The 18,267-nt window shown below is 57.0% G+C and overlaps 5 protein-coding genes across 5 annotated transcripts; 4 read left to right on the forward strand and 1 right to left on the reverse strand.

Annotated features, from left to right (window-relative positions):
* Positions 1-38: 38 nt before the first annotated feature.
* Positions 39-1,210, forward strand: BDW47DRAFT_124259 (MIP/aquaporin family protein; the record flags this gene model as incomplete). Its single annotated transcript, XM_024816219.1, has 4 exons — positions 39-310; positions 393-791; positions 882-1,021; positions 1,158-1,210. 4 exons carry the CDS (start codon positions 39-41, stop codon positions 1,208-1,210), a joined length of 864 nt encoding a protein of 287 aa, XP_024673580.1.
* A 145-nt stretch (positions 1,211-1,355) lies between these two features.
* Positions 1,356-3,254, reverse strand: BDW47DRAFT_102724 (glycoside hydrolase family 16 protein). The gene is made up of 4 exons (XM_024811920.1): positions 2,987-3,254; positions 2,377-2,931; positions 1,921-2,322; positions 1,356-1,864 (listed from the first exon to the last, which is right to left on the reverse strand). Exons 1-4 carry the CDS (start codon positions 3,072-3,074, stop codon positions 1,797-1,799), a joined length of 1,113 nt encoding a protein of 370 aa, XP_024673581.1. The 5' UTR covers positions 3,075-3,254; the 3' UTR covers positions 1,356-1,796.
* Positions 3,255-5,226: 1,972 nt separating this feature from the next.
* Positions 5,227-11,760, forward strand: acyA (adenylate cyclase acyA; the record flags this gene model as incomplete). Its single annotated transcript, XM_024816220.1, has 3 exons — positions 5,227-5,405; positions 5,474-11,420; positions 11,470-11,760. The coding sequence occupies 3 exons, from the start codon at positions 5,227-5,229 to the stop codon at positions 11,758-11,760; spliced, it is 6,417 nt and encodes a 2,138-aa protein (XP_024673582.1).
* A 641-nt stretch (positions 11,761-12,401) lies between these two features.
* On the forward strand, positions 12,402-13,256 carry BDW47DRAFT_124262 (putative alanine--tRNA ligase; the record flags this gene model as incomplete). The annotated part of the gene is made up of 1 exon (XM_024816221.1): positions 12,402-13,256. The coding sequence occupies one exon, from the start codon at positions 12,402-12,404 to the stop codon at positions 13,254-13,256; it is 855 nt and encodes a 284-aa protein (XP_024673583.1).
* A 1,155-nt stretch (positions 13,257-14,411) lies between these two features.
* Positions 14,412-17,143, forward strand: BDW47DRAFT_10478 (putative sister chromatid separation protein (Src1)). The gene is made up of 2 exons (XM_024812414.1): positions 14,412-16,197; positions 16,340-17,143. Exons 1-2 carry the CDS (start codon positions 14,603-14,605, stop codon positions 16,950-16,952), a joined length of 2,208 nt encoding a protein of 735 aa, XP_024673584.1. The 5' UTR covers positions 14,412-14,602; the 3' UTR covers positions 16,953-17,143.
* The last annotated feature ends 1,124 nt before the right edge of the window (positions 17,144-18,267 follow it).

An 18,267-nucleotide genomic window follows, 5' to 3' on the forward strand; every position in this document is an offset into this window, starting at 1 on the left:
TTTACTCACATAATCTAATATCCAATAATCCAATCAAAATGTCTTTCCCCACAACCTCCAAACCAACCCCAGAAGTCTCCCAAACAAGCCCTCATATCCTCTCCGACATGCTCGAACAACCTCCTCACATACCACCATCCTCTTCCACCATCATACCTTCCACCCATAAGAAACCCACCCTCTACCAAGCAGCCGTCTCCGAACTCCTTGGCACAATGATCCTCGTCCTCTTCGGCGACGGCGCCATCGCCCAGGTTACTCTTAGCGGGGGATCCAAAGGGGATTATCAGTCTATATCATGGGCGTGGGGGTATCTTTTCTTCCTGTCCTTTCTCATGAATATACACATATCATATATCCAAAGAAAGGAAGAACCAACCAATTACTCCAAGACTAGGAATCCTCCTCGGAATCTACACCTCCACCCGCTCCGGCTCGCACCTCAACCCAGCCATAACATTCACAAACTGTCTGCTGCGCCCATCCATGCACCCATGGTCCATCCTGCCGGTTTACACCCTCGCGCAAACACTGGGAGCCATCATCGCCGCGGGTCTCATCTACGCCAACTACCACTCCGCAATTGACGTCCACGAGGGGCGTCTTCACGCGCGCTCTGTCCCCATCACCTACTTCTCCCCCGCTTCATCCTCTAAAATGACTGGCCCCGAAGCAATGGCCATGTCAAACGCAACAGCAGGCATATTCAGCACCTACCCGGCGCCATTCATGACTCGTTCGGGAGCGTTCTTCTCGGAGGGCTTGGCGAGTGCGATCCTCATGTTCATGGTGTTTGTTTTGAAGGATGTTGCCTCTCCTCCTCCTCCTCCTCCTCCTTCTTTTTCTCCCCATCCACCTACCGCCACTACTTTGCCTGATAGCTCCCAAGAAGAAAGAAGCGGAGAATTAATCCTCCCCCTAGGCCTCTTCTTCACCGTCTTCGGCATCGGCGCCAGTTTCGGCTGGGAAACGGGCTACGCGATGAACCTGGCGCGTGATTTCGGGCCGAGACTCGTGTCTTGTATGGTTGGGTATGGGAAGGAGGTGTGGACTGCTGGGGAGTACTATTTTTGGGTGTGTTTCCCCCCTTCTCTCTTTTTGTGTTTCTTTCGTCTTTTTGTTTTCCTGTCTGATTATATTATTACTGACGGGGGTAGATTCCTATGGTGGCTCCGTTTGTGGGGTGTATCATCGGTGGATCGACCTATGATTTGTTTTTGTATGCTGGAACAGAGAGTCCGTTGTCGTTTGGGAGGATGTGGGGATGGATGCGTGGTTTCTTTCAGAAGAAGAGACGGAGTGATGTCCTTGCTTAAGAATCTACCCTACTTTACATACTCTAAACCACAAATATCTGTACCAATGCAATACTCGTGAATTCATAACTCGTCCCCCATAATCAGAACGCTATCTATTAATGTACAATAATGTCATCTCGTCATGCTCTCGTATCTCATCCGGTCTGTCGCCATATCCGACCCGCTCACCACACACCAACGCCCCACAACAGCATGCACAGGGCCAGTGCCATTGGAGGGCGTAGCACACTGCCACCATCCACACTGGGGGCGATATGCGAAGAATCCGTAGGAGAAGGAGAATCGTCCGTCGGGTGAGATACGCTCGTCGCATGCGGACCGTCAGACTGGGTGGGGGTTCCGTCCGGTGTGGTAGTAGTTCTAGTAGTAACAACAGAAGAAGAAGAAGAAGAAGAAGAAGAAGAAGAAGCGGTCGTGGTGCTGGTCGACGGACCGAGAGGAGAATTCGAGATGGTAGAACTGCAGTGGGAATCCCCCTCAGTACAGGAAAGGAATGCTGAGACCGGCACAGAAGGCGATGAAAGTAATGTAGATGGGGAGATAAACTGTCCTTGGTTATTAGCAACCATCACATCATCACTAGTGACTAAGGGATGCTCACTCACAGAGGCCGCTCCAGGCGGCTGGACTAGCCCCGATCCCGAATACGTCCAGCCATTGGGCAGCGGCGGCAACGTGCCCTCAGACGACGGCCGCGTCGCCGTGGCCACCCAGGGCCAGATGTTCGGCGTTACAAAGCTCGTCGTCTCCCGGTGCGTACCACTGAAGGGAAGAGGGGCACTGTCAACCGTTGCTGTCACGGTAGGGGCAGACTCGACACTGGAAAAGGACGCAGCACCACTGTTACCATTGACCCGACCGCCCTCGGCCTTGATGGACTTCCACGATCCACTCTGGTCCCCATACGCGTAGGTCGAGCCGGTGGAGTAGTCTGTGACTTTGAGGGACTTCAGGTACATGGTGTATGGGCCGGCCCCATAATCAGTCGAGCCTCCAGCCCAGTCTGGATCGGTTAGCCTATCTTTCTTGATTGATCTACTTTCTCGGGGGAACTCACCAATGGTGCCCTGCGGGTTGTCAGGATCTCCTCCCGCCCAGACGCCGACCTTGACGGTCATGGGGGTCTGGGGATACTGATCCTCGGCGGCGGTCTCTGGGGTGACGACGCGGACGGTCTTGCCGTCAATCTGCCAGACGATCTGGGAATCGGTCCAGTCGATGGTGTAGGTGTGGAAGTCATCATGGTTGCCCGGGTTGTCGTGCGTGGCCCCGCGGTTGAAGGTGTCGGTGTTTCCCTTGCCGAAGTAGTTACTCTGGACGAGGGCATTGTTCCCACCCAGCCACTCCCAGTCAATCTCATCGAGGTCGTCGGACTGTAGGACGGCACTGCTGACGATGCCCGTTCCGGGGGCAGCCTTGATGACGAACTCGACGTGACCAAACATGATGTACCAACCGGACTGGATTAGGGGGGCATCGCCTTGATCGGCGACGGAGAAACCGATGCCATCGTCGTCAAAAGAGGGTTTCCCGACCTCTTTGAAACCGGATTGATGACCCTCGGTGAAGTCAAAGGTGGCGGACTTGGCCAACGCGGGGACGGGAGGACATGCTGGAAAAGTTAGCACGTACTCAAATTGACAAAATTAGAATAGTCTGGGACATACAATCTGATAAAGGGTTGCAGTCGGAGAAGGTCTGAGCGTTGATGGTGGAGAGGAGGGCCAGGGCCGTCCCAGCGAGGGAGAGCTTCATGGCCGGTTTCTCTTCCTCTTTCTCTTTCTCTTTCTCTTTATTTTTCTCTTTCTTTTGTCTCTTATTTATTATTGTTTGACCGTGGAGATATTTTCCGAGCAGAACTAATGTAGATCAAGCGGGGAGTTGGATGTGCAGACGAGACCAGAAGATATGTAGAAGAAGGACGGTTCTAAATCAACCGGTCGTGGAGAGAAAGCTGCAAGGGGGACGATCAGGGTCCACTAGATGGAGAAGAGAGAGAGAGGGAAAGAATGGGGGGTAGAGAGAATGATATATGAACAGTAAGAGCGACGAAGAGAAAGAGTGACGAGAAAGACCAAGAAAGACCAAGAAAGACCAACCTCCTCATTATATCGACCCCCATCAGGCACTAAGGCCGACCCACGTTACCCGGGAGATCGAAGACCATTGATTGGTGGAGAGCCTCGTGGAGGGAGTGGGGCCTTGCGGGAAGACTAAGAAAGAGTACTTTTGTCTACTTCGTTTGCCTCTTCTTTTCTATGATGACGGTGGTATTCGCATGTATCTTTACTGGTCTATACAATACTGCTAGAGACTCCGATCACTCCGATTGGAATTCACCCGTAGGTATTTACTTATATAAGTATATATATATATATATATATTTATTTATTATGTATGTGTATATATAGGATATGCTAGTCAAATGACATCGCCACGGTGGGACGGTGGATCTCACCAGCATTGATCCACTCCCAACCTCCTTTTATCATCGCGTATACTGGGCAGATCTGGCCAGACAGATCGATCGATACTCTGACGCTACCCGGGCATATTTCCATGACACATTCTTGTCATGTGGATGCACATGCACGGTGAGTATCTGTCAGTTTTCAATCTGACCGTCTTTTCAGACTGGAGATGTCACTCTCACTCCATGTGTCTGTGCGATCAATCGATAGGATCGATCGTCGAGGCAGCCTCAGGCACCAATTTGATTTATCGAAACCAGGATTGATCCTCTGGGTTTGATTTTGAACTGAGTACTCCGTATATAGTATTATTTCCTCTCCTCCAATTTCCTAACGGACACCTCACTGCCATACTATGAGTTTTTCAACAGCTCCTGTTTCAGAGGCCGGCCTGGTGTTTCAGGCGATCACGGTCTCCCCAAATTCCCAGTGGTATTTGACCACCATCAAAACCAGCCAAGATCATGATAGATCAGAAAACAAAATCAAATAGATACTTATCAGAATATATACATCATAGAATATATTATATCATTATATATCTCAGAAACGTGTCGATGTCTTCCCCTCATTACTTCTCACCGCCTGCCCAACCCGGCTAGTCCTCACACCCGCACTCTCTCAATGAGGCTCCAAGCACGAGTTTCATCTCAACCTCTCATTCTCTCCATCTCTCATCTCTCCATCTCTCTTTGCATCCATCTCTCTCTGCATTCTCCCCCTTTGACTTTTCCCAGGTTGATCACCCGTCAACTCTGGCATCACGGTGGAGTCAAGAACCTATCTGGTATGTTCATGATCCTATCCTGTCTATCTCCATCATCATTTCCATCAACCTTCCATCTCCTACACATTCACTCTACGCTCTCTCCGCGTCTGCCCCCTCTATACCCCCCCCCCAATCTCTCACTAACGCGTCAGTTCTCTAGTACATTTCGGGTAGACCATGATCCGATCTTGTCCCTTTCCATCTGCAATGTCCCATCTTTTCCGCGGTCGTTTTGCCCCCAGATCATGAAGCACGCCTCCACCCCGTCGCGCCCGACGCTAAACTTCCTGCCTCATCTGTCGCCTCATTTCTCGCCTGCAATTTTTCGCCGTCAGTGATCCCTACTCGATCGCCATCGCTCCTTCGATCCACCGGTGATCCCGTCGTTTTTCATCCTTTCTGGCTCGCTTCCGTGATTCCATCGCGAACCGTCATCTTCTCTTGAATCCCCTCTCTTCTCAACCGCAGACGACCCGTGACGACACAGACCCTCCCCTTCTCTAGCTCTCTCTCTACCTCCTCTCCCCGTTGAACACGACTTGCTTCTCGGTCTCCAGTCCGATCGCAATTAATGCCGCTGGAAGTCCTCTCTCATCTGTCCTCATCTTGACCCCCCCTCCATTGTGCCGCCCGCGGCTGCCACCCGACCCGCGATCCCGTCGACACCATGGCTGCCCGCGGCCACGACCAGTCCAATGGACGGAATGGCTCCGAGAGCTCTGATTCGTACAGCTGGCTGTCCCAAGACACCATCAGAGATAACCAAAACCATCGCGCCCGTCATCCACATCGCCTGTCGCATGATCGCGGCATCTCTCCCCATTCTCTCGCCGAGAGACAGGACAGGTAGGAACCGTCTTTGCTTCTAGGCCCTCTCCTTTCGTCCCCCACTGACCCCCCCTCCCCCCCTCTAGACCGGATCCGCCGCCGCCGCCGGTCCCAAACTCCTCCACAGACTTGTACGCGTCCAACTTCTCCTGGGACCCCCCCGACGTCAACCCACACGCCAATGGCCCCCGCAAGGCCCTGGCCGTCTTAGGGACAGATGACCTCCCCCCTCCTGCCAACGCCGGTCTGCCCACCCGGCCCTATCGCAAACACACCTATCCCGACTACTTTAATTACGACCCGAATATCCCCCCCCCGTATGCACCGTCCCCCAGCGGGGGGCCCTCCGACGGGGCCACCTCCTTCCTCCACGACCTCTCCGAGCCGGAGGCCCCCCCGGCCAACGCCGCGTCCCGCCTGGCCGACGACGAGGAGGACGGCAACCGACGGCCGTCCGTTGCCAGCGCCACGACCGTCAGCAGCCAGGGCTCCAAGACCAGCAGCCGCTTCCGAAAACGACTGCAGGGCTTCTTCGGCGACGAGTACGGCGATTCGAAGTCCGACTCGAAGCCCGACTCGGAGACCGCCAGTCTGCACGCGAGACCCGCTGCCGCTGACCAAGTAAGGGCCCGCGAGCGAGCCAACTCCGACGGGGGCTCCCGGGGCCCTGCCGGCCACGGACCCGCCCAGCGACCCCCCCAGCAGCCCGGCACCCCGCTGCCGTCGAGTGAGATCACCCCCTGGCTCTATCAGAGCTTCAACGACATCCCCCAGTTCGGCGAGGCCCCTGTGCGCCCCGCCCCGACCGGCCCGGACGGCCACCGCGCCCCGGGCCAGTCCGCCGCCGCGGGCGCACGGGACCCCGGCCGGCGCCACTTTGGCGGCCACCGCCACTCCCGGAGCAAGGAGGAGAAACCCACCGTGGCGGGGGACCTGGCGGGTTACCCGGCGCGCCCGGCCACCGGACGGGACGATCTCGCTCTGGGGCTGCGACCCTCGCGCGAGGCGTTGGACTTCCCCACCCCGGCGAGCTCCTCCGCAACCCTGGCCGCCGTCCGCTCGACGAGCCCGACCCCGAGCGTCCAGAGCGCGTACGGCCGGGAGTACGGCCCGGGGGCTTCCCCCAGCCCCGTGCCCGGCAAGCGGTCCATTCTCGATAAGATCCGTCGCCCCAAGGCGCACGGGCCCCTCAAGAACCTCGGCGCCAAGGCGTCGACCCAGGAGCCGTCCGCCCGCGCCCCGTCGAAGCTGTCGCGCCGCGACGCGTCGCCCGCCCGCCGGGGCCGCCAAGGGAGCCTGGAGACCGCCAGCGACCCGGCCGATGGCGACCGCAAGAAGGATGGCCGCGGTCTGATCGGCTTCCGGGGCCGTGGTGGTACCGCCGCCGCCGCCGGCGCTGCCAGCGTCGGTGGGAAGGAGCTGCGGCCGGACGAGCCCGGGGTCTGGGCGCTCGACACGGACCTGTCCCAAATGGAGGGCATCGTCCGGCGGAACTCCCCCGCCCGCCCCGTCGAGGGCCGCCCCCGGGCGGTGCCGCCGGACGGCCCCGCCCCGCCCCGCGAGGAAGTCACCCCCAAGGCCGACGGGCCCTCGGCCACGGGCAACTGGGACGCGCCGGACAGCTGGCACGTCAAACGGCCGCTGGATGAGAACACCGCGCGGCTGCCCTCGCGCGCCCAGGCCGCCGTGCGGAACAGCCCCGACGCCGACGGCGTCTCCTACTTCATCCGGGTCTTCCGCATCGACTCGACCTTCGCCACCCTGTCCACCGGCGTGTACGCCACCGTGGCCGACATCCTCCTCATCCTGGGCCGCAAGTCCTTTCTTACCGACCACCTGAACAACTATGAGATCGTCATGCAGAAGAACGACCTCTCCCGCCAGCTGGACCCGAGCGAGAAGCCGATTCTCATGCAGAAGCGCATGCTCGAGCAGGTGGGTTACACCCAAAAGGACCGCATCGAGGAGATCGGCCGCGAGGACCACAGCTACATCCTGCGCTTCACCTTCCTCCCCACCAAGCTCAGCGGCTACAGCAGCCTCCAGGGCGAGCCCGGCTTCAACCCCGCCCAGAAGTTCAGCCAGGTCGACTTGCAGGGTCGCAGCCTGGTCACCATCCCCATCGCCCTCTACAAGCGGAACGCCGAGATCATCTCGCTGAACCTGTCGCGGAACCTGGCCCTCGACGTGCCCACCGACTTCATCAACGGCTGCATCAATCTGCGCGAGATCAAGTTCATCGGCTGCGAGGCCACCCGCCTGCCGGCCAGCCTCAGCCTAGCCAGCCGGCTGACGTACCTGGATGTCTCCAACAACCTGCTCGAGTCGCTCGACCACGCCCACTTGGACCGGCTTCACGGCCTCGTGAGCATCAAGATGGCCAACAACAAGCTGTCCAAGCTCCCCAGCTACTTCGGCAACTTCCAGTACCTGCGCACCCTCAACCTCTCGTCCAATAACTTCCACGTGTTCCCCGACTTCTTCTGCAACCTCAAGAGCTTGGTCGACCTGGATATCAGCTTCAACAGTATCGCCGAGCTGCCCAACATCGGCAGCCTGACCGCGCTGGAGCGGCTCTGGATGACGAACAACGTGATCCGGGGCCCGCTCGACGACTCCTTCCGGGACCTCGTCAATCTGCGCGAGATCGACGCCCGCTTCAACGAGATCACCAACATCGACGTCCTGTCGCACCTCCCCCGCCTCGAGCAGCTGTTCGTCGGCCACAACGCCGTGTCGCGGTTCCGCGGCTCGTTCATTAAGATGCGGACCCTGGTGCTCGATCACTGCCCCATGACCCAGTTCGACATCGACGCGCCAATCCCGACGCTGACCTCCCTGAACATCGCGTCGGCGAAGCTGGTCCAACTCCGGGACTCCTTGTTCGACAATGTGCCCAACCTGGCGCGGCTCGTGCTCGACAAGAACCACTTTGTGTCCATGTCGCCGTATATCGGCAAGCTACGCAAGCTGGAGCACTTCAGCATGATCAAGAACCCCCTATCCTCCCTGCCTCCCACCATCGGATGCCTGGTGGAACTCAAATACCTCAACCTGCGCGAGTGTAATCTGCGGCGGCTGCCCCCGGAGATCTGGCACTGTTTCAAGCTGGAGACGCTCAACGTGTCGTCCAATGTGCTGGACGGCTTCCCGGCCCACGGCAGTCCGGCTCCGCAACTGCCCAGCGATCTCGGCGGCGGCGCTCTTCCGCCCCCCACGCCGTCGGGGTCGACCGCGGTCCCCTACGACGACATGATGTCCCTAGATGAGCGGGAGGCCCGGCGCCCGAGCCAGGCGTCGACCGGCGCGCTGAGCGTGGGCAGCTCGCCCAATGGCACGGGGCGTCGGAAACCCTCCGTCGCCTCTGTCACCCAGGGAGGGCGGAAGGTGTCGACGGCGTCCCGGTCCCTCATGGATGGGAGCCCGTCCGCCCGGAAGGATTCCAATTTTTCCCAGCACATCGCCACGACGTTTGGGGGCTCGCTGCGGAACCTCTACTTGGCCGACAACAGCCTGGAAGATGACGTCTTCCGCGAACTGTCCCTCATCCCGGACCTGCGGGTCGTCAACCTGTCGTACAACGAGATCACGGAGTTACCGCAGGGCCTGCTGAAGCGCTGGCACGTCCTGACCGAGCTGTACCTGTCGGGGAACGTCCTGACCTCGCTCCCCTCGGACGACCTGGATGATCAATATCTGCTCAAGGTCCTCCACCTCAACGGGAACCGGTTCCAGGTCCTGCCCGCCGAATTGTGCAAGGTAAGCCGGCTGGTGGTCCTCGACGTCGGCAGCAACGGACTCAAGTACAACGTCTCCAACTGGCCATACGACTGGAATTGGAACTGGAACCGCAACCTAAAGTACCTGAACTTTTCGGGGAACAAGCGGCTCGAGATCAAGCCGAACATCACCATGGGGCCGGCCGCGAGCCGCGAGACCGACCTGACCGACTTTAACTCGCTGACCCATCTCCGAGTCTTGGGGTTGATGGACGTGACCCTGACCACGTCGACCATCCCGGAGGAAACGGAGGATCGCCGGGTGCGCACGTCGGCCTCGTTGGCCGGGTCCCTCGCCTACGGGATGGCCGACACCCTCGGCCGCACCGAGCATCTCTCCATCATCGACATGATCGTGCCCCGCCTGAAGCCGGACAACATGGAGACCCTGGTAGGCATGTTTGACGGACAGGTGCCGCCGACGGGCGGGTCGCGGATCGCCAAGTACCTCCACGAGAACTTCATCCAGGTGTTCTCCTCGGAGCTGAAGCGACTGCGCCCGGACGAGCAGGAGACGCCGTTGGACGCCCTCCGCCGGACGTTCCTGGGCATGAACAAGAACATGGCTTTCGCTTGCTACAAGTCCATTGACCAGGACATCCGACAGTATCGCGAGGACTCCACGGACCAGAAGCGCGTGCGGCTCACCAAGGACGACATCCAGTCCGGTGGCGTGGCGACGGTGATGTACCTCAACAACATGGACCTGTACGTGGCCAACGTGGGCGACGCCCAGGCGATCCTGGTGAAGGCGGACGGCTCGCTGCGGCATCTGACGCGGCTGCACAATCCCGCCGAACCACAAGAACGGGCGCGCATCCGGGCGGCGGGCGGCTACGTGTCGCGCAACGGGAAACTCAACGACGAGCTCTACGTGTCCCGGTCGTTTGGCCATTTCCAGCTGATGCCGGCGGTCATTGCCGCGCCGCATACCATGCACGTCAATCTGACCGAGCAGGACGAGATGATCATTCTCGCGTCGCGGGAACTCTGGGACTTCGTGACCCCGGACCTGGTGGTCGACGTGACGCGGGCCGAGCGGTCGGACCTGATGACGGCGGCGCAGAAGATCCGGGATCTCGCGCTGGCCTACGGGGCGACCAACAAGCTCATGGTCATGATTATCGGAGTGAGCGAGCTGAAGAAGCGGGGCCGATACACGCTCAAGAACGCCAGCATGTCCATGGGACCGCCGGACGAACACATCATCCCGAGCGCGAAACGACCCAAAAAGGCGCGTGACACGCCCTCGGACTCCCGGCTTGCGCGGTTTGACTACGTGGACGCGCCCACTGGGGAGCTGGCCATCATCTTCACGGACATTAAGAAATCCACCAGCCTGTGGGAGACATGCCCCGATGCAATGCGCTCGGCCATCCAGATCCACAACGACATCCTGCGGCGGCAGCTGGGGATCATCGGCGGCTACGAGGTGAAGACCGAGGGCGACGCGTTCATGGTGGCATTTGCAACCACGACGGCGGCATTGCTGTGGTGCTTCAACTGCCAGACGCAGCTGCTGGACGCCGAGTGGCCGACGGAGGTCCTCGAGCAGCCGCAGTGCCAGGTGCAGTACGACGTCGAGAACAACGTGATCTTCCGGGGACTGTCGGTCCGGATGGGAGTGCATTGGGGAGAGCCAGTTTGCGAGAAGGACCCAGTCACCAATCGCATGGACTACTTCGGCCCGATGGTCAACCGGGCGTCGCGTATTTCCGCCGAGGCCGACGGCGGCCAGGTGTTCGTCTCGTCCGACTTCATGAGCGACTTCCAGCGTAACTTGGAGGTGTTCGCAGACACGGAGCGAGCGGCCTCGACGGGATCCAGCGAGAGCTACTCCAGCCTGGGATACAACATCCGGCGGGAGCTGCAGCAGTTGAACAGCCAAGGATTTGTGATCAAGGACCAGGGGGAGCGCAAGCTCAAGGGGCTAGAGAACCCGGAGCCACTGTACCTCATCTACCCGCATTCGCTGTCCGGACGCTTGACGACGCTGGAGCAGGAGATCGACCCGGACCAGACGCGGACGACCATCAGCAAGCACTCGCAGCTGGAGATCCAGACCGATCTCATCTGGCGACTGTGGGAGATCACGCTTCGGCTGGAACGACTGTGTGGGGCGTTGGAGTACTCTGGGGAGGCGCGGTTGAAGGAGCCCAACGTGGCGTTGTTCAATGTGGTCAAGAACCATGGTGGGGAATTGGCGGATTCCACCGTGCTCAGCCTGGTGGAGCAACAGGTGACGCGCATCGAGGTAAGTCTTCCCCCTTCCCTCTCATTCTAAATTCGTGCTAACTGTCCAGGTGACGATCAACACACTTGCAATCCGCAACATGATGCACCCCTTCCGACCAGGCGACAACCTCAACGACCACGCAATCCCCATCGGGGAGGTGATGCAGCAACTCCAGACGCAGCTAGCAGAGTATCGACTCCTCAAGAAGCAGGTAGCAGACAACGCGGCAGACATCCACCGAGGACCCATCAACATGGCGCCCGACCAGTACCTGGAGGACAGCACTCTCTCGACGTCGCCGTCATCCTCCTATCTCAACCTACGCTCCAATTCCGACGTGAGCTCTATACCGCCATGAGGAAACCTTCTTTGTTCTCGGTTCTTATTCGGCTCTCAATGCCATTCTGTATATTGACAGATTATATAGTCTAATTTTCTCATTGAGATTCAGTCATGCTTGGGCGTTGTGGTGGTGGTTTTTCTTTTTTTCATGATGTGTCGGGTTTTCCCCATGTCTTTTGTTTTTCTTTCCTCTCTTCATTTATATGGTCTGCTCTTGGTTTTGTGTTCAGAAGCATGGATCGGAGCCCGGGTGGAACTGATCTCTCTGAATGTTTGGGATTTTGTCTTGATTTTGTCTGCTGTCTATGCTCTTGGTTTACGGGGTTGAATAATGGTACTTGCATAGGAATGTGATTCTTTCGTATGACATTGTATTAGGATACCACTCGATCCTGGTTCCACCAGATGATGTACACAGACTGATGTGTTCGTAAACAGTTGGTCTGCCTGGTGGGGACATAAGCTGTGGGTCAAAACACAACAAGTGGGGTTCTCCACTGCTACACCTACTGGCCACAACTACCGAGGTATCACCTACGTTCCTGGGCTTGACTTCATCCATTCCTACGCTGTATACACCATACACCCTCCAGCTTATCTTTCTATGTTTTATGTATTTATATCTATAAACACATACCCTGCGAGAATCAATTGAATATGTCCAACACACACCTTGCCTACCACCACGATAGCAGCCTCCACACCTACCAAACAACCGCAACAAGCATAACCTCCTTCTCCAACCTGCCCGAACCAACACGCGCTCTCTTCCAAGAGAGGACTGACCAGTACTATGTCGTTATAACCGCGGGCACAATCTTCCACCCTCAAGGGGGTGGCCAACCCTCTGACACGGGAACCATGGAGTCCCTCTCCTCTCCTCCTTCTAGCACACCAACGCGATTCACAGTCCACACAGCCCGCAAAACCAACAACCAAGTCCTCCACCTCGGTACCTTCGACCCCCCTTCGCAACCCTTCGCTCCAGGGGAAGTAATCACGCAGCAAATCGACCCCGCCAAACGCCTCCTCCACTCGCGCCTCCACACAGCAGGGCACGTCCTCGGCGGGGCCGTGCGCCAGCTACTGGAGGATAAGATCGAGGGGTTTGACGAGCTCAAGGCGTCGCACTTTCCGGGGTCCGCGGCGTGCGAGTTCCGCGGGTTGATTCCGGGGGAGTGGAAGGGAGGGATTCAGGAGCGGGTGAGGGAGATTGTGGGGGGAGGGGTGGAGGTTAGGGTTGAGTGGTGGGGGGTGGGGGAGTTTAAGGAGAGGGGGTTGGGGAGGTTATTGGGGGGGATTGGTATTGCTGGGGATCCGGATGAGGGTGGGAATGGAGGGGAGGAGGAGGAAGGTAAGGGGAAGAAATTGAGGGTGGTGGTTATTGATGGTGTAGAGGCGTATCCGTGTGGAGGTACGCATGTGGAAACCACTGATTTGTGTGGGGAGGTGTTGGTTAAGAAGATTGTGAGGAAGTCGGGGGTGTCGAAGGTGAGTTATTCGGTGGATTAGCTGTATATCAGATGGTTTGTTGCGCTTATAGAAACGTTGGATCTGCTAAATGACAGATATAAGCTGTCTTTATGTTTTTCCTGCTGGATCAATAGTAGCTGTTTCATGCCGGCGTTCAGACAAGGCTGTAGTCGCCATAAGATGTCTAAAGGGATCAATCAAGAGTGGCACTCTGGTTTTGGTCTGTTCAGTTGGCTCTTCCCCATCGCCTCAACGGTCAGGTTGTTGATCTATTATGGTTAACGGACATGTTATAAAGCCGATACATAAATGGTTCATGAGCGATGGTGGGACTTGGTAAACTGCTTCTCGACACGATATAAGTTGCCTTTGCTCTAAGCACTAGCACCAACCACGACGGCTTCTGGAGAGCTTTCATCTGTGTCTCATGATTCATCGAGAGATATTGTGGTTTACATGTGTCGACCGTTCGTCGTGGCATAGTTGACTTGCTAGTGCATGACCATATCAAATGTCACTAAAATTGCACGTATCCCGGTTGAACTCGGAATATCGCTTCCCACCAGCGCCCACAGATCCAGCAGGGATGTCCTCAGACTATAGACACTGGGTGATGAGTTGATCTGATCTGTAGTGATTTCGTCGTTAACAGGTACTCCTATCAACGTCAGCTAGCTCGGGAGTGAGATTCGAGAGTCTAGTAGCTGCAGACTTCCAATTCGACAAGACAGATATAGCTGTATTTTCCAGCTCTTGATGTCAAGATATACAGCTGGATAGAGTATATCCAGATTGGAGCTGAAAATGAAGAGATAGAGAATGGCCATCGCAAGTCAGTGATGTATATCAGATTACATGATGATTGACTAAGCCATCACGTGAGTGTGTTGTTTGCGTCCCGTCGTCATCTTTGCTCGTCCACTTCACCCTCCACTTCACTCCTCCTGTTCTGGCTTCATCTTCACTCCCCTCATCAGATCCATCTCATCATCTATTCTGTTGACGTGGAGTTAATATGCCCGCTACAAGGCACTAGAAGAGAACCTACGGCCAACTACCTGCAACCCATCCTGTCCAGCCTGCTACATCTCTTGGCTGTAGCCCCACCCTGTTGCCGTGGATACCGTGTTTTCAACGCCTGCAAACTGTTATCGTGACGAATCAACCTAACTCTGGCAGCACTCGTGGGGTCTTTTTTCCTCTTTCTCTTCCTTCACTATCTGGACACTTTTTTTTTTCCTTTTTGCATTTTCCACTGCTCCATTCCTTTCTGGTGACCTTGCATCCTCACCTTTACCTCCTGCGTACTGCCTCCTGTCCCTGCCTACCGGTTTGTTCCCGGTTAGACTATATCCGCCGGTGATTGTTCTTGGGAACTGCCCACCATGGAAGACGCCTACGATTACCTGGCGGTCGATTTCGATCTCAATTCTCTCACCGTCCCCCGCCTGCGCTCTATCCTCGTCAACCATGACGTCCCCTACCCGGCCTCCGCCAAGAAGGCGCAGTTGATCCGTATCTTGGAAGATGAGGTCTTACCCCAGGCGAAGAAGCTGCTGCGCGAGCGCGAGCGTGTGAAGAGGACAAGCGAGGGCATTACGGATATGCCGAGTCGCGCGACCTCTGTCGCGAGCGAATTTGATGCACCCCCCGCGCGAGCGCGTTCCGTCCGTGATTCGCAACCGCCGCCGACTCCCTCAACCGTCGGCCGACGGGGCCGCTCCCGCGTCAGCACGAGGCAATCGACCGTGGAGACAGACGACAGACAGACGCCTGTGGCACCCGCGACGCCCGCGACGACATCGAGGAAAACCGCGCCCAAATCGGAATCTAAACGCTACGATCTATCCGACCTGCAGGACTATCATGAGGTCCCGGTCACCCCGCGCGAGCCACGCACGGCCAGCCCCCGCAAGTCAACCGCCAGAAAGTTACGGAGAAGCGAGATGGCTCCCTCAACCGAGCCAGAGCCCCCCGTATCGGCGATCAAGGCCGAGCCACTCGAGGACGGCCATTTCAGCACAGATAACCCCTTCCAGAGTGGAAGTCCGGCACGGGATCCGACCCGTGACCAAAAACGCAGGAGCAGTTCGCGACGTTCGACGCAGAGCCCGGCCCTGAGTCAGGGGCCCCGTGCCCGGAGGTCTGAGACCCCCGTTTTCCCTGCCCCCAACGACAGCGGGAGAGCTTCCGCGCGGGCGTCGCTCGCATCGCCCGTCTCCAAATGGACATCTCCGAAACTGTCCCAGCCGATCGAAGAGGAGGACGAAGTAAACGACGAAGTAGAGGATGAAGAGGAGGAAGAAAGTGGACTGAGCGCGGGAGAAGAGTTCACTCCCGATGAACAACTAGCGCTGGAGCGGGAACAGGCCGACCGGCTTTATCCACGACGCATCCAGACCCGACGGCCTCGGAAACAGGGACCAGTCAGCAAGGCGGCCCCGTGGGTAGTGATACTAATGCTGTTTGGAGGCTTCGCGGCCTGGTGGCGGCAGGAGAAGATCGAGATCGGCTTCTGTGGCATTGGCAAACCGACGTGGTCGTTAGCCGAAACCAAGGTCCCCGAATGGGCCAGCGTCTTGGAGCCGCAATGTGAGCCCTGCCCGCCGCATGCTTTCTGCTATCCCGACTTCGAGGCCCGCTGCGAGCACGATTTCATTCTCAAACCTCATCCGCTGTCGCTTGGGGGATTGGTCCCGCTGCCTCCCACCTGTGAACCCGACAGCGAGAAGGCACGTCGCGTCAAGGCCGTCGCCGACAAAGCTGTTGAGAAACTCCGAGACCGCCGGGCTAAGTATGAGTGTGGAGAACTATCAGAGGGCGACAAGGCAGCCAAAGGCCCGGAGATTACCGAACCAGATTTGAAACAGGAAGTTGGCCAAAAACGCCGCAAGGGCATGAGTGATGCCGAGTTCGACGACCTCTGGAAAGGCGCTCTAGGCGAAATCGTCGGCAAAGAAGAGGTCGTCACCAAATCGGAGTAAGTTCCCTTACCTCCGTCTTCTTGAATCCCTCAATAAATCACTCGCGCCATCCCGCACGGTGTCCGCATCAAGAGAATTGTTTCTTGTCTGGTTCTGACGCTTCCACCGACACTAACAGAAGCCACAACACTATTGCAGACCATCTTCTGTCCTCATCCTCACATCCACTTCCGTCAGCCGCCTACCCCTCACATGCGCCTTCCGCCGCTACGTCCGACTCTCTATCCTCGCGTATCGACTCCCTCTTTCAATTTTAGCTCTATGCATAGGCCTGGCCACCTACGCTCGGTCCAGGTACCTTGCTCGCCGCTCCGACTTGGGCCGCGTCCCCGAATTGGTCGCTACTACCCTAGACCGCCTCGCAACGCAGGCGGCCTTGCATGCGCGCGGAGAAGCCCGGGAAGCGTATATCCCCATTGGGCAGCTGCGCGACGATGTCCTCCGCTCTGAACTGCAGGGTAGTCGGCGCGAAGGATTATGGCGACGGGTTCGCGGAGTTGTGGAAGGAAATGCCAACGTCCGCGCTGCCGTACGAGAGGGCCGCGGTGGAGATGTGGCACGCGTGTGGGAATGGATTGGTGGGATCGGCGGTGTCGATGTGGATCGCAGTGCCTCGCGACAGCGCCAGGGGAGCCTGAGCCATCTGTCACCCGCGTCAAGCACCCGGGATCACCATCTCCCGCCTGACGACACCGCTGTGCAGCGCATGGAAATGCCACGCAAGTGGGATGAGGGCCGGCCCATTTACTGATGATCATTCTCTCGTGTTTCCGGAGCCCCGCTATCTCCTTCTTGAGGGGACTTTCTTCACTATAGCCCCTTTAGATTTGTGCTGCCTGCATCCCATTTTTTTCCCGCCTTCATGTATGAGATTCCCAAGTCGGTTATTGGCTTTTATTGTGCGTAGATAGCTCGGATCCTTCCAGTTTCGCTGTTTTTATTTTCCGCAAACCATGTGTTGTATGTAAATATCCACAGCCTGTTAAATTGCCGATCCTTTATTGGAAGAATGATGATCTCTCTTGCTTCACTATTCATTTCCGTGATTCAAACCTTCCCCATTCTCCCCTGTGAAAAAGTACATGGTCATTGATGTCCCTTGTTTTTAGGCGGCCTATAACCATCTTCGGCGAATGTTTTCCTGGCCGGCAATCGGTCGACTCCGTCCGACACCCCTCCGACACCCCATTTTAATGGTAAGCAAGTATGCCCAGGTGGAACTTACGTCGGTGGCTGCGTTGTTGCACGATGATTTGCCCGATCGTCCGATGATTAGGTGTCGGACCCTCGGTAAGATAAGTAGTTAATGGGACCGACGGAGCTTGGGTATGAGCCTGACAGGGAGCCAGGCACCATTTGCTCTCCAGCGGACGCGGCACCATTGGGCACCTCACCTAGGCGCATAGTGGCACGCCCACGATTTGGATCCCGTTCGGCATAACTCCAGAGTAGTCTGAATGATTGCCGCATTTGAGTCCGCTCATTGGTTCAAATGCACCTGCTTCTTGATCGTCCCTGATTGGGCTCCCACAGTGGCAAATTTTTTTGACGTCGTCTTTGCTCGGCCTTTTAAAGTCCTTCATACCAATGGGCGCTTCCCCACTTGATCCGGAATGAATTTCGATTTGATTGGTTTGTTCTCTTCCCGTTTTCGTTTTTTTCCTTGTGTGCTTAGTTCTTTTTAGCCTGCAGCATGTGTCGTATGTTAGTTTACCTGCCCCTAACCCCCTTCCCTCTTTGATGTGTAGCCTGTCATTTTTCATTTCCGGTACTTTGCGCAGTTGATAGAGTCCATGTTGGTCATTGTCTTAGCGACACCACTAGTGCTCTGCTTACCCTAGAACAGATATATAGTTCTAAGGGTCTTTCGCGCATGTGAAAAGTTAAGACGGTGATTGTCGTCGCTTCGGCTGTTATCGAGACCGTCTCTTTCATGCAACATGGTCCCCGAAAATGATGTTTAGTCGAAGAACGTGTCCATAGTTCAACGGGGATTGGAACAACACACGGAACTATACCAGAGCTGGCTAAGCTACTTTGAAGACTCTCCCGTGTTCTCGTCGATG

Source organism: Aspergillus candidus (assembly GCF_002847045.1).
Source record: "Aspergillus candidus strain CBS 102.13 unplaced genomic scaffold BDW47scaffold_12, whole genome shotgun sequence".
Taxonomy (NCBI): domain Eukaryota; kingdom Fungi; phylum Ascomycota; class Eurotiomycetes; order Eurotiales; family Aspergillaceae; genus Aspergillus; species Aspergillus candidus.